Genomic DNA, 12673 nt, shown 5'->3' on the forward strand with positions numbered 1-12673 from the left:
GTAGCATAAACATCCTGAAAAAAAATCCAGTTCACACATGCCAGTAAGGCCTGGAGTTAGACAGACTCTCTGAAGCTTTCAATTTCACTGAACAAGCTTCTATTTATCTCAAACCAGAGGTGACTATGGAGAGTAATATAAGCCTGAGAAGTCCTACCTCCATACATAACTGTGCCAGTATAGTTGAAGACCACACGACACTGATCCAGTGCAGGTACTGTGTGTAACAAATGGAAAGTTCGGAGGTCCCACTGAAAAAAAATACAGGCTAAGGAGCAACAAACAATTGAAAGTTTCTATTTCCTTTTCAACACAGTGGCAGATAACTGATTAATTGCGTTCAAGAAACTTCGTTGCCACCCTCTTGCAAATAGGGCAGAACCAGGGTCCAATATTAGCACCCTAATCCCTTCCACATGTTCAAAATGAAAAAGCTCTTACTCAAAACTTCATTCCCAGTCAGGAGAGGTTACTGCAGTAGCTTCAAGGTTGATCTCAGTAAGGGATGAAAAGAGAGCAGAGGTACCACACAGTATATTAGGAAAGTAAATCTCTCTTCCTCTCTCTCTGTTTTAAGTATTTCCCCTAGGCCATATCAGAGGCAGAATCTAGATTTAAATTACGTAGCTGTCTGACAGTCCCCACTTACTTGATTCACAGACAGAAACTGTTGTTACCATACATAACCTGTACACAACACACCATTAACACAACTTCTGCAAACAGCTACTTGTTTATCAATACAAATTCTTGAGGTCCCTGCACATCGGTTGCCACAGTGGCCAAAGGATACAATTTCTGTGTTGACTATGACCTCTAGCCCATTGGGATGGAAAACACCACTGATGGTCATGTTGAATTTGTCAAACTTGTGGATGGCTTGTGCCGATCTGACATCCCAGAGGACACCGTCATTTAGGACAAGGTCATCAGTGGGGTTAAAGGTGGCACAGTTCTTCTTGTAGTTGTTGGCAAGATCTGGGTTAAACAGAGTCAATAGCTTGTTGCCAGTCTGAATATCATAGATCTTTTAGATTAAAAAGAAAAAGAAAGATTAGTCACGATTTGTAGTGTACCTGTGCCTAAGATCACCCCCATGTTGCCCCTTCTAGAGTGTTTCCCCATTTCCCATTTTGCTTTTTCATTTCAAGCGAGAGCATTCCAAAGATAACCCTTAATGCCAATCCTTCAATAGTTTTTCACAGCTGGAACCAAGTCTCAAAAAACGTTTTGGCCAGTACTTAGCTTACTGCAGGTTCACAGATATATTTCAATACAATCAGAATTAGTTCCAAAGAAACTAACCCCATTATGAAAAGTGGGCTACGAAGCTGCCGTCACAAGGTACCACTTAGCCAAAAAGTGTTTCAGAAATAGAACTGCTTTCAGAGCAGATGGTATTTACAAACATAACTCCAAAGCACACAGTGAGAGGAAAAAAAGCCAGAAACTACAGAAAACAAGTTTTAATTCCTGGCATTTACATGCAAGGGCAACTTTGAGCTTTGCCCCAAACTGTTGGAAGATAAATGGCTTTAATGAGTACGAAGGCTTTATGACTATTTTCTCAGATAAATTTGATCTGTAACATCCCTCAGAGCCTAGTTCTCATTCAAACTTAGAGAGGAAAAAATTCTCTAGAACTGGAAAACAAATCTGTTTACCAGATCCACAAACTGATCTGACTTCCAAATAAATCCAAATTAAAATCTGGGCAGGAATGGATAGCTTGCTTAAACAAATCAAGAGCATTAAGTAAAATCATAAATAATTTGACTAAGTTATGTTTCATGACAATTTTTTATGCAAATACTCTTTCAAAAGAGGCAGTGCCTATGAACACAAATTAGCGCTGAAAAAAGCAGAAAGGCTCTGAAGCCTGTGTCTGCCAAATTTGCAGGTACTCATAGAAAACACTATAACAGCATTCTCTGAAAATATATCAGTAAAATTAAACTATCCAAAAGCAAGCTGCAAATTTGAGGGGGGGCAAAATAAGGACATTTTTAAGAAGGACACTTTTAATAGGCCATTTCCCAGACCTGTGGGTTGAGCTACTGTTTACAGTGGAACTTTATTATTACTATTACTGAAAAATAAGGCAAAGGAGGCAACTTCAGGAAGCAAAAAAAAAAATCCTGCACGATCTCTCTCAAATGAACAAACCTAGGCAGATTCTACAATCGCCCAGAATACTAACCACAGAGACAGCACATCGCACACTGCTTGTGCTACAGTTCGTTTGGAATGGTCAAGTTTATACCCTTAGACGCAGAGAGAAGTTATCCGAAACTTTCAAAGCTTTCCTCTAAAGCCTCTTAGCCTACCGGTTACACAGAGCATCATAGCACCCAGATGTGTTAATAAATGTCCTGTGAAGAATTACATTCTTGTCACAGCTTCACAACCATGACCTTTACTGGTACTTACATGGGCAATGTCTCCTTTTGTGCCAATGACCCTATCCTGAGAGTGCTTGCTGAACTCCACATAGTGGTCATCAGGGAAGGAATGCCTGTAGATAGAGTCAGTAAAGTCGTCAAGGAACTGCAGATTCAAACTGCCAGTGTGAACCAAACACTACCCCAACACCTCCAGCAGAGGTTTCAACAATGCAGAACTAAAAAATGTAGGAAAAAAAGAAAAACTTTCCTTCTCCATTGACCACGACATACTACAATGCTAAAATGCTCCACTGGCATTTGCAGGAAAATATTTATTACAGACACAGCCTTTACAGCAGGCCAGTGAAAAACAAAAAAAACCACAACGCAAGCAAATTCACAGATTTGTCAAATTACTACTGCAGCAGGGTCTGCCATGAACATAACAATATTTAGAGGAGTGAGCAATGAATGGCATCATGAACATTCAAGCGCACATGCAGGTCTGAGGCACGTTAAACATTTTATCTGAAGAATGCCCTCTCATTGCCCTAAAACAGGTCACACCAAAACTGTTGCTTACAACTAAGGTAGAAAACAGTCAAGCCTTTTAAAAATTAAGAGCCTTCTACCCATTTTTTATGGGAAGGAACAATTGTAAGTGCTGAAATAATTTTTAAATAGCTTTATCCAGGTCTGAAAATTTCACCGTGCAAGTCACCATGCTAGTAAAATTCTGTAACTGGCTACAGAAAGATTGTCAAGATAATTTACAAACATGAGAATAAACATACAAACATATTTCTTTGCCTTTGGGGCCAACAATGATTTTACTGATCTATCTTGCATTAAATAGGACTTTAGATAGGTAGAATTTAGCAAAGCTGTCTGTACCCAATAAAATAGGGAAGATACTAAACATAAGAAAGGGATTACATTTTATTTTTTTACAAGAGACATGGTGAGAGCTGTGCTGCACTGTTCTTTCATAGAGTCTGTTCTTAGGGTTTCTGCCTATATCGAATGGTTCTTCTAACTGCAACATAGATCGGAGAATACCTACTTCATATCAAAGACAGACTTCATTCCCCACAATGCAGACAGAGGTTGGCTCCACGTAGCAGATGTCAGCAATAAAGATCCATCCTGTATTTCCAGATGGGAGTGGAGGGGGAGGAATGGAAAGGAATACCACGGAAAACAGAGGTTATCATTTTACCTGTATGCTTTAACTCACAACATTCAGTTAGGAACTACAGCAGATTTTGTGCTTACTAAACTACCCCTATGGGGATAAAGTCTAGGTATCTTATACTATGTAAAATAAAGAGCCCTTGACAGACAAAGAAAAACATTACAGATAACAAAGGGAACAATTTATTATATTAATAGCAGATAAAAATCAGGATAATCCATGCCTGAACTTTGATGCTCTGTGGGTGGAGTTCATTCTGCTTATAAATCAGTTACCTTTTATTTCTTCCTAGAATCATCCCCAAAAGATTTCTTTCTCCAACAAAGGGAGATTATATACACTTCGATATCTTATCTCACATTTATCTTAAATACATGGTCAGTTTAAGCATTTTTCCACTTCCAGACACACATATTTCTTACTTATCAAGGAACACAGCCACTGTGCATCTTCTCTATTATCTTGGGAAGAAAAAAATAATTGTAATAATTACATACTCCCTCTCTGAGTTCTACAAGTACTTTAATGACAGGCATCACAGGCCAGCCTGTAGGTGCATTTTAGATGTACATATCCAGACGGGCCCAAAACATACCAGGGCTTAGGTAAACACTCAGAACAGGTCTTTGATTACTTACCCTGGATGGCTCAAGGTGCGTGATGGCAGAGTTATGGCAGTTGTAACTGGCCTCTTCCTGTCCGCTAAATACATTATAGAGTTTCAACTGTCCCGTGCAAGTACCCAGCATTAAGAATCGTTCTCTTGCAGAAAACGCACAACAGGTGAAGCCACTCTCATCCTCATTTGCTTCCCTGAACACAGAAATCGGACGGAACCTAGAGAAGGTAGAAATACAAGGGTCACTCCAAAGAGAGAAGAAAAGCAAAATTGAAATGCTGCGTGATAATATTAAATCCAGTCCTTAAGAGTCACGTAGGTACAAGTTATAGCTTCTAGGACAAGCTAAGTGCCAATTTTAAGACTCAAGTCAGTATGTTACAACAGCGTTTGCAACGTTTCACGGTTTGTTTTGCGTTATTAAGTACTTCTGTTAAAGCACATAATTAAGTTGAAGCACTTGGAGTCCACCTTCAAAGTTGGATTGATGGAAAACCTGTAATGCCATCACCTGGCTAAGTACAGACAGCTAGAAAAAATTTTCTAACAGTTCTGAAACACTGAACGCAAGAAGGCATGGCACATAAGCCAAATAATCGCCTGTCATCATAATCTCCCGAGGAGATACTGTTTTCCTTGTGAAGATGCTTTCATCTATGTGTCATCTTTATTTCTATAAACTTTACATCATCTTCCAATTTAACCTCAGCAAAAAAAGGCCACATAAAAAGGCGAGCAACTTGTGGTGCTACAGATTCAGATGCAAGAGCAAAAAAAGGATTCTGCAGTCCTGCATCTGTCAGCCAACCATGCTCACGGTTATGCTATGCTCTTGTGTAAAATTGGTGTTACATACGTACCTTCCAAAGGAGAACAGAGTGCTCTGAGTTCATTAGTCAATGTCGCTAATGAATTAACACGATACCGAAAATAAAGTGTGCGTTACGTACTAAGGGTCAGTACTAAGGATAAGAACAACTTCTAAAGATGCCTTTCAAGGCTCTCCCACTTGTCACTGTTGAATTTAAACACTTTTCTCTCCAAGGATACTCCACTGTGGGACTGCACAGCCTGAATCCAGGTAAGGCTTTTTGGCACAGGGTACATCCTGAGAGGGATCGAGAAACATTTTTCTTCCTTACCTGCTAAATATAAGGTGTCTATCAAAGCAGCCACCATCCACCCCTCCGTACTTCGGAAAGGCTGCCCTGCGGGTCAGCCGTGAGGTAAAGTTAGTTGGCGCTTGGCGCCTCTGTTTTGGCTCAGGACACTGGTGGGGAGTAAAGAGAGAGAAAGGGGGACAGGTGGCAACAGGGTTCTTGCAGCGGGCATGCTGCTCCCTAAGGTACTCTGTGATTATACTGTCCAGCGTGGGTGGGGAAGGAAGGTGTCTGTCCAGCTGCTTTTTGATAGCTGGGCTCTGGCTGTAGGCGCCATGGTCCGATTTTTGTCGCAACACTCTGATTTTTCTGCCGTTACAGGGAGATGGCCTCTCCCTGACAAAGCTAATCCTGCCAATCAGAGGAGAGTTGCTGGCATAAGAAGGGCCTGGAAGGGCAAGTGGACCTTGGGATGCAGACGGCCTTGCCTGAGCATGGACAGAGGTGGTAGTGGAACCTACAGAAGTGTGGCTACTCAAACGGGCTGAGATGCCGTTAGCTATGCGAGGAGTGCGAGGCAGGGTCACAGGAGAGGCAGCAGCCGCAACAGGGGTGAAGGCAGATGAATGAGATGCTGCAGTCATGGGTAGGTCAGCCTCTTTAGTAAGGACAGATGCGGTTTCTCCTAGGCCCTTAGAGATGAGATGGTTCCGAATCAGGAGCAGCAGCTCCTTCTCAGGAAACGTGATCCTTGACTGGGCCACCACATCCGCTTTCTGCAGCCGAGCCAGAGAGACATCTGTGCCAATGAGCAAAGGCTTCCCCGAGACACGCTCTATCAGTTCAGCAGCATATTTGCAGAATTTCACATGCTCACTGCGCTTGTCCTGAAGCACCGGCTCTTTCATCAGCTGCTGAATTTGACAGCTGCTGAAGAGGGGGAGCTTGCTGATAATCTGCCGGACAGTACTGCTGCGCGAGAGCCCCACCAAGGCTTTGCAGGCTAATGCTCGGATCTGATCTGCGTCTGTGATTGGCATCTTTATAGACAGCAATGACAGCAGCACTTTGATGCCATTGTTGGACTGTACCACATTCCACATCTTAGCTAACGTGTGCTCACTGCTCTTGGGGGCCTGAGGAAGCTTTCGCCGAGGAGTTCCAGAGATGAATTTGCCAATACTGGAGATCCGATTATCTGGGCCACATACACAATTGATGATGATCTGAAGGGCTGATTTCTGAATCTCTGCATCATGGATGAAAAACTCACCCTCAGCAACTCCAAGGATGATACTAATACCTAGTGAGGGAAAGAAATAGTTTCTTTAGTACTCTAAAGTCTGTCTTACACAGTTCATCAGACAAGTAAGGGAGTCTTCAACAAATTTGATGAAAATAAGTAGTTCTCTTCATTCTGGGGATTTCTAAAGTTCTGCTAACTAGTGTAAGACATAGTCTTCGACCTCCCTGTTTTCCTACACTGCTGCTCCTCCACTTCATCATCAGTAACTAAGGAGTCAAACAATCTCTCAGACAAGGTGATCAAGCAAGGCCCAGGATTGCAAACTCTGAGATACCTGGTGCAGGGAATGATGTACAGGCATGCCTCTGATTCTTACTGCAGAAAGCAACTCTCTTGTATAAATGCTAACGAAGTGGAAACAGAGAGGAAGGAAGGGCACTGTGTTATGAAGGGAGAAAAATAAATCATATCACAGCTTCCAAAAGGAGTCAGGCAAAAATGAAACTTTGGGTTTGTTTTTCCCCCCAGAGAGAGTTCCTGTTAGTTTCATGCCTGCTTCACAAGATCAAAAGCCTCACTCAAGAAAGAATTAGTGTTTTGTCTAGAAAAAGGTTTTGTGCAAAAGAAATTCGTCTTTTGCCTACGTCTAGCACTTTGCCCACTTTTTACTTTTCTTAAAAAAAGTCTCTCCCCATTTAATGCATAAGCCCTAGATGTGATCCAGGCACATCTCATTCATTTGCACACAGAATATGCAGGCAGCCAGTTAGAGCATAACTCAAATAGCAATAACCGATCCTCTCCCATATTCTCAAATGCCATATTCCCAGCAGACCAAAATTTCTGAGAAGTTGAGGGAACCTAGTAGTCCCATTACAAAAGTAGATTTGTCTCCATCTGTACTTAATGAGCTCTTGAAAACAAGTGCAAGTCAAAGACCATGCCTTCAAATTTGTAATCCAACCACAGTGCTAATCATGACACAAATTTAACCACAGTCTACTCTCCCATTTATTTGCATCCCTGATAATAACTCCGAACACATGAATTATTTTAACCCTTGTCTCACTGTCAGTGAGAAACAGCCAACTGAAAAACCATGTAGCAGAAGACAACTGGTAAGCGTGTAAGTAATCAGGACCATATTCAGCTTACCCACAGTGGAAACAGTAGATCCAGCTTCATCTAACACATCCACAGGTTCTGCCAGCTGCAACTGGATTTTAGGGACCACAGTCAGGATGGCTAGTACATCCAAAGCGTATCGTACTGTGTCATTCCTGGAAGACAACAACAGAAGAACTTCTTAGAGGTGTATGTACAGAGTTGTTTCAATAACAAAATAGTATTCAATCTACTCCAACAAATAGGAGTAAATCAGTCACATCTGATGTATTTGATGGTGTCTTTTGATTTTAGAATGGTCTTCACAGAAGGCAGTGCTCACATGCACACCACTGCCTGCAGTCTGTCAACGTTTATCCTACCCTGCCCGCAGGCTCCTAAAAGCACTGTAATTTTGTACTTATAAAGATAAGAATGCAAAGACTTATCCACAAAAGCATTCAGAATTAAGCTTCTCAATCTAACACTACATCTTAGTTGGGAAATACCGCTGTCTAAAATACTCTGTCACTCGTCAACTAGAAAGGAAGTTTTTCTGAAGTGAAGGGAAACTGTTGAGCAGTAAAACAGATAATTGTGACGGGGAAGGCGGCATCAACTCAGGCACCAGCTTCAGAGAGACAGAGGTGTATGGAAGCTGAAAAGGTCTGTTAAGCAAGAGGTAGAAAAGCAGAACAAGGCAAGAAAAGGGGGAAGGTTTGTAAGCCTGTATGGAAAGGTAGGAGTTAACCCAGGTAGCAATTAGGAAACAGCTGCATAGAGTAAGAAACAGGAGAACAGAAACTACCCAGGAGAGTGCAACCTGAGAGAGAGAAAGGGAGGCAAGGGATCACAGAAGCAAAACAGATTTCAAAGTTCATTCAAGTTAAGTTAGACAAGGAGCTCCTGCAGGCAGCAGAAATAAGGAGGAGGGAGTCATGGTGACAAGAATACAGCAGTTGACAACTAGTTATAGCAGACAGTGACCTACCAGTGAGCATATCTCTAGAGAAGACTACAGCTTCACTCTGGGGAGCAGATAGTCATTAGGACAAATAGGCTGGAACTCTGCACCCACCCTCCATCTGAACTGGGGACAGGATCCTAATGGTACCCTATCAGGGCCTGGTGGCAGTTCCCTTTCTTTTGTAACAGTAAGGATGCTGCAGATTTTTGTCGGGGGTGGGAAGGTGGAGGGAAGATGTGCCACAGAAAGGTTACAGAATATCATGGTGCCCCCACACCTTGTCTGTGGCCAAGACAAGGGAAAAACTTAAAAGTGGCATCACAAGGTGAGCCCCTCTACCAACATGTTGAGTTTAACAGCTGGTGGTGTATCATCTAGGGACATGAACCTGAGCAACGCACAGTAACGATGAGTTACAACAACTCAGTCTTTTTCCTCTCTCAAATGCTGGCTTGTTCCATATTCACACAACTCCTTTGCATAGTCATAGCTGCTCAGTAAACTTCAAAATACCAACAAATCAGAGTGATACACTGTGTCCTCTCTTGTGTCAGCTGAACTTAAAACATCCAAACAGATATTCCACCTCTTTCCACGGTTAAGGTATGTCTTGATTTCACCCTCTACTTTGAGGGTTTTCTAGCCTTTCTCTAACAAAAGGGTACACACATTTTGAGACAGATAGAAAGTAACACAGGATAGCAATTAAGCTCTACTATGATGCTGATTTCTCTGAAATCAAAGGCCTGAGGCATTTCAGCTCTTCAGAAGTCTCATGACATCCCTCTCTCTACATTAAGATTTGAGTTCTGCTTTCCACGCTGTTAACCTTCATAAGCACTATGCAGCCATAGCACAGGCCCTAACAGCACTAACCACTGTGTGCCTGTTTTAAATGCTATCAGAGGGGTAGAAAGTCTAGAAATGTCATGTCCTGCCCAAGAGTCACAACTTACTGCACTAAAATACAGTACTACAGCAAACAGCTCACCTTGCATAGTACGTCTTCCAGTTGCACGCTATTGAAATGAGCTGAAGCATGAGTTGGACGCAAGACAATTTGAGAAAAACCTCTGCTGGCTCCCAGTAAAGCTGTGCTGGACCATACTCAATCAGGAACTCCATCATCTCTACAATCTGCTCATGAGTATATGAACAGGCCTGCAGGGACACGAGTTGGAAGCATTACAAAGAGATCACAAACTTGCACATCACATCCCCTTCTGCTGGGATTTAACTGAAAACTGCATTCACAAAGATTAAACTACCACTGTTTCTTGCAGATTAAGTATTTACTTTCTGGTTTATTCCCCAAGTATAAAAGAATACAGTAATTGTCACTATAATATACAATAATAAGCTTAAGAATTATATCCTTTAAGTTTCTTTGCAGTCCTAGAAGGCTTAGGTCAATTTAAGAAGAAAAAAAGTTACATTAAATTAAAATTCCTCTCTGCTTTTAAGCTACTAATCTAGTAGTTACTAGACCATCATTCAAAATACATTTATGCTAAAGTATTAAAAAAGGCTGCAAAAAAACTCAATTACAGTTTTTAAGTTGTGACTACAAAACATACTAAAGAAAAAAGGAAATTCCAAACAAGCTTGCCATTCAATAAATTTATTTTTAAATTACACGAGGGCAACAGCTAAAACAGATTTCTTTAGTTACTGAAAATAAGTGATTTTTGCAGAAACAGAAACATCCTTGTTTTTTCTTATTTCAGCTCTTCTAGAAAACCATCATAAATTAAACCATAAGCCACAGGTGAATGTGTTCCCTCAAAAAAAGCAGCCATAAAATTCAGTTTTTAAAAAAAAATCACTTGGCAGAGAGAAAGTAGGAGAAAAAAAAAAAAAATCAAGGCCAACACAAGAATCTCCCAGGTCATTCCTAAAAACTATGGTGTCCAAAAGACACAATTCACTTGTTATTATCAAATCAAACTTATTTCCAAGTTTTTCAACATTATGCATGTTTCTATATGTACAGGTTCTGTCCTTTCAGAGATTAAAAGCATAGAAAAACCCATGAGTATCAAAAATAACCTGCCTTTAACTTAGGTTTCTGAGAGATGGAAGGAGAACCATAGCAATGAGCAGAAACCTTAATCAAATGTGGTTCAGATGAACCTCAAAGGCTCTTCTCTATTGTTCTATTGCAGGGTTATTCCACAAGGCAGGAAAAAAGTACAAATAAAAAATCCCTATGCCTATAAATTACATACTGCCTAGTTATTCCACTGGCTTCAAAGGACATACACATATTCCTGCAGCCTGGATTTGCTTGAAAAATGCAATGACCATGTTAAAAGCTTGCAACATGCTACTCACCTTGTAGGGGGGCTGCGGATGGACAAGAATGCCACCTTCAGTACGCTGGAGTGACTGCTTCACCTGTTCAAGTTTGATAGCAAGGTGAGCCTCAAAGTATCTACGCAAGGCCATGCACGTGTGTTTCCCAGTCTGGCGACTGGCAAAGATCTCATCATCACTCAGGAGGGCTCCTTGGTCTTCCAGGTTTAAGATCTCAAGAGTGCTTATCTTCAGAAAGAAGTTGGGTAGTGGGGGGGAAAAAAAGTTTCATCAGCTCACTCTTCAAGGGAAAAAAAAAAAAAGTACCTACAATTCTCAGCTGCACTTATATTAAACTCAGACTTACTTTGCTATAGAAGACATACATGCACACTCTTGTGAAAGCTGTCTGAACAGAAGAGGCTATCCGTGTGGATAAACAGTTAAGTCTAAAAAGAACCATTCCCCTTCCTTAACTATCTATGAAGAAAGAAATCCAGAATTTAAATCCATGTAGATCTGGAGACAATGTTGTGCCTAATACTATTAGGCATTACATTACGCAACACAAAGTGTGCTTACACCCTGCAGCGCTGTCGTCCCCAAGTCAGTACCAACCCAAGCTATTAGGACTGCACAGCAATACCATGCAGATGTACCCGTTTTGATACATGAACAGTATAATTTGTGCTCATAAGGTGCTGGGATAACCACCACACAAAACACAGTTGTACCTCTGCGCTGGTTTTGGCTGGGATAAAGGTAATTTTTTTCACAGTACCTAGCAGAGGGTTATGGTTTGGATTTGTGCTGAAAACAGCAGTGATAACACAGGGATGTTTTAGTTACTGCTGAGCAGGGCTTACACAGAGCCAAGGCCTTTTCTGCTGCTCACCCCACTACACCAGCGAGTAGGCTGGGGTGCACAAGGAGTTGGGAGGGGACACAGCCGGGACAGCTGACCCCAACTGACCGCGGCAATATCATACTCAGCATATAAAGCCAGGGGAAGAAGGAGGAAGCCGGGGAGGGGGGGGGGGACATTCAGAGTGATGGCATTTGCCTTCCCAAGTAACCGTTACACATGACGGAGCCCTGCTTTCCTGGAGATGGCTGAACACCTGCCTGCCAACGGGAAGTGGGGAATGAATTCATTGTTTTGCTTTGCTTGTGCATGTGGCTTTTGCTTTACCTATTAAACTGTCTTTATCTCAACCCAGGAGTTTTCTCATTTTGACTCTGCTGATCCTCTCCTCCATCCCACCAGGGAGGAGAGAGCAAGCAGCTGTGTGGTCGTTTTAGCTGTCTGCTAGGTCAAACCACAACAGTCTTTTTGTCACCCAATGTGGGGCTCGAAGGGTTCAAGATAACGACAGATTTGATTGGTATGTAGCTGTTATTGCTGTTTAGCTATTAACCGGCAGGCTCCTGTGCTTGCCATGGGGCTTGCTTGCCTTACTGTAAATTAGAGTCTTGTGCTCGTTAGCCCAGAACAGGGCTGGATGTATCTGCATTCAAAAGGGTGCGTGGTAATACCACACATGTGTGGAATGTCGAGAAACATTTTAACTACCACTAAGCCACCAGTGTCTGAGTAAGTCCTGCTTAACCCGAGTTGCACCAAAAAGCTCTGAGGGGGTAAAAAGTCTCTAGACAATGATCATAATAAAAAGAATAAAGATGAAGGGATCCACATGTCTGTTGCTTAGAAAACTCACTCCACCTCTCCATCTCTTGAGAATTTAGCAGGAAAAAAAAATAAT

The 12673-nt window shown here is 41.8% G+C and overlaps 1 protein-coding gene across 7 annotated transcripts in view; it reads right to left on the reverse strand.

The window, feature by feature from the left end:
- Positions 1-12673, reverse strand: part of DCAF1 (DDB1 and CUL4 associated factor 1) — a 54848-nt gene that overhangs the window by 19931 nt on the left and 22244 nt on the right. For 6 of the 7 annotated variants that reach the window (XM_054838010.1, XM_054838014.1, XM_054838012.1 and 3 more), the window contains 9 exons: positions 10950-11159; positions 9607-9776; positions 7700-7824; positions 5341-6601; positions 4218-4416; positions 3448-3530; positions 2431-2515; positions 794-1027; positions 158-251 (listed from right to left, as the gene is read on the reverse strand). In XM_054838010.1, the coding sequence (XP_054693985.1) occupies positions 158-251; positions 794-1027; positions 2431-2515; positions 3448-3530; positions 4218-4416; positions 5341-6601; positions 7700-7824; positions 9607-9776; positions 10950-11159 (2461 nt within the window). Of the gene's footprint in view, positions 1-157; positions 252-793; positions 1028-2430; positions 2516-3447; positions 3531-4217; positions 4417-5340; positions 6602-7699; positions 7825-9606; positions 9777-10949; positions 11160-12673 lie in introns of those variants that run through there. The other variant, XR_008578793.1, reaches the window with a different exon arrangement.

The sequence above is a fragment of the Grus americana genome, chromosome 11 (genome assembly GCF_028858705.1).
Source record: "Grus americana isolate bGruAme1 chromosome 11, bGruAme1.mat, whole genome shotgun sequence".
NCBI classification, from domain to species: Eukaryota; Metazoa; Chordata; class Aves; order Gruiformes; family Gruidae; genus Grus; species Grus americana.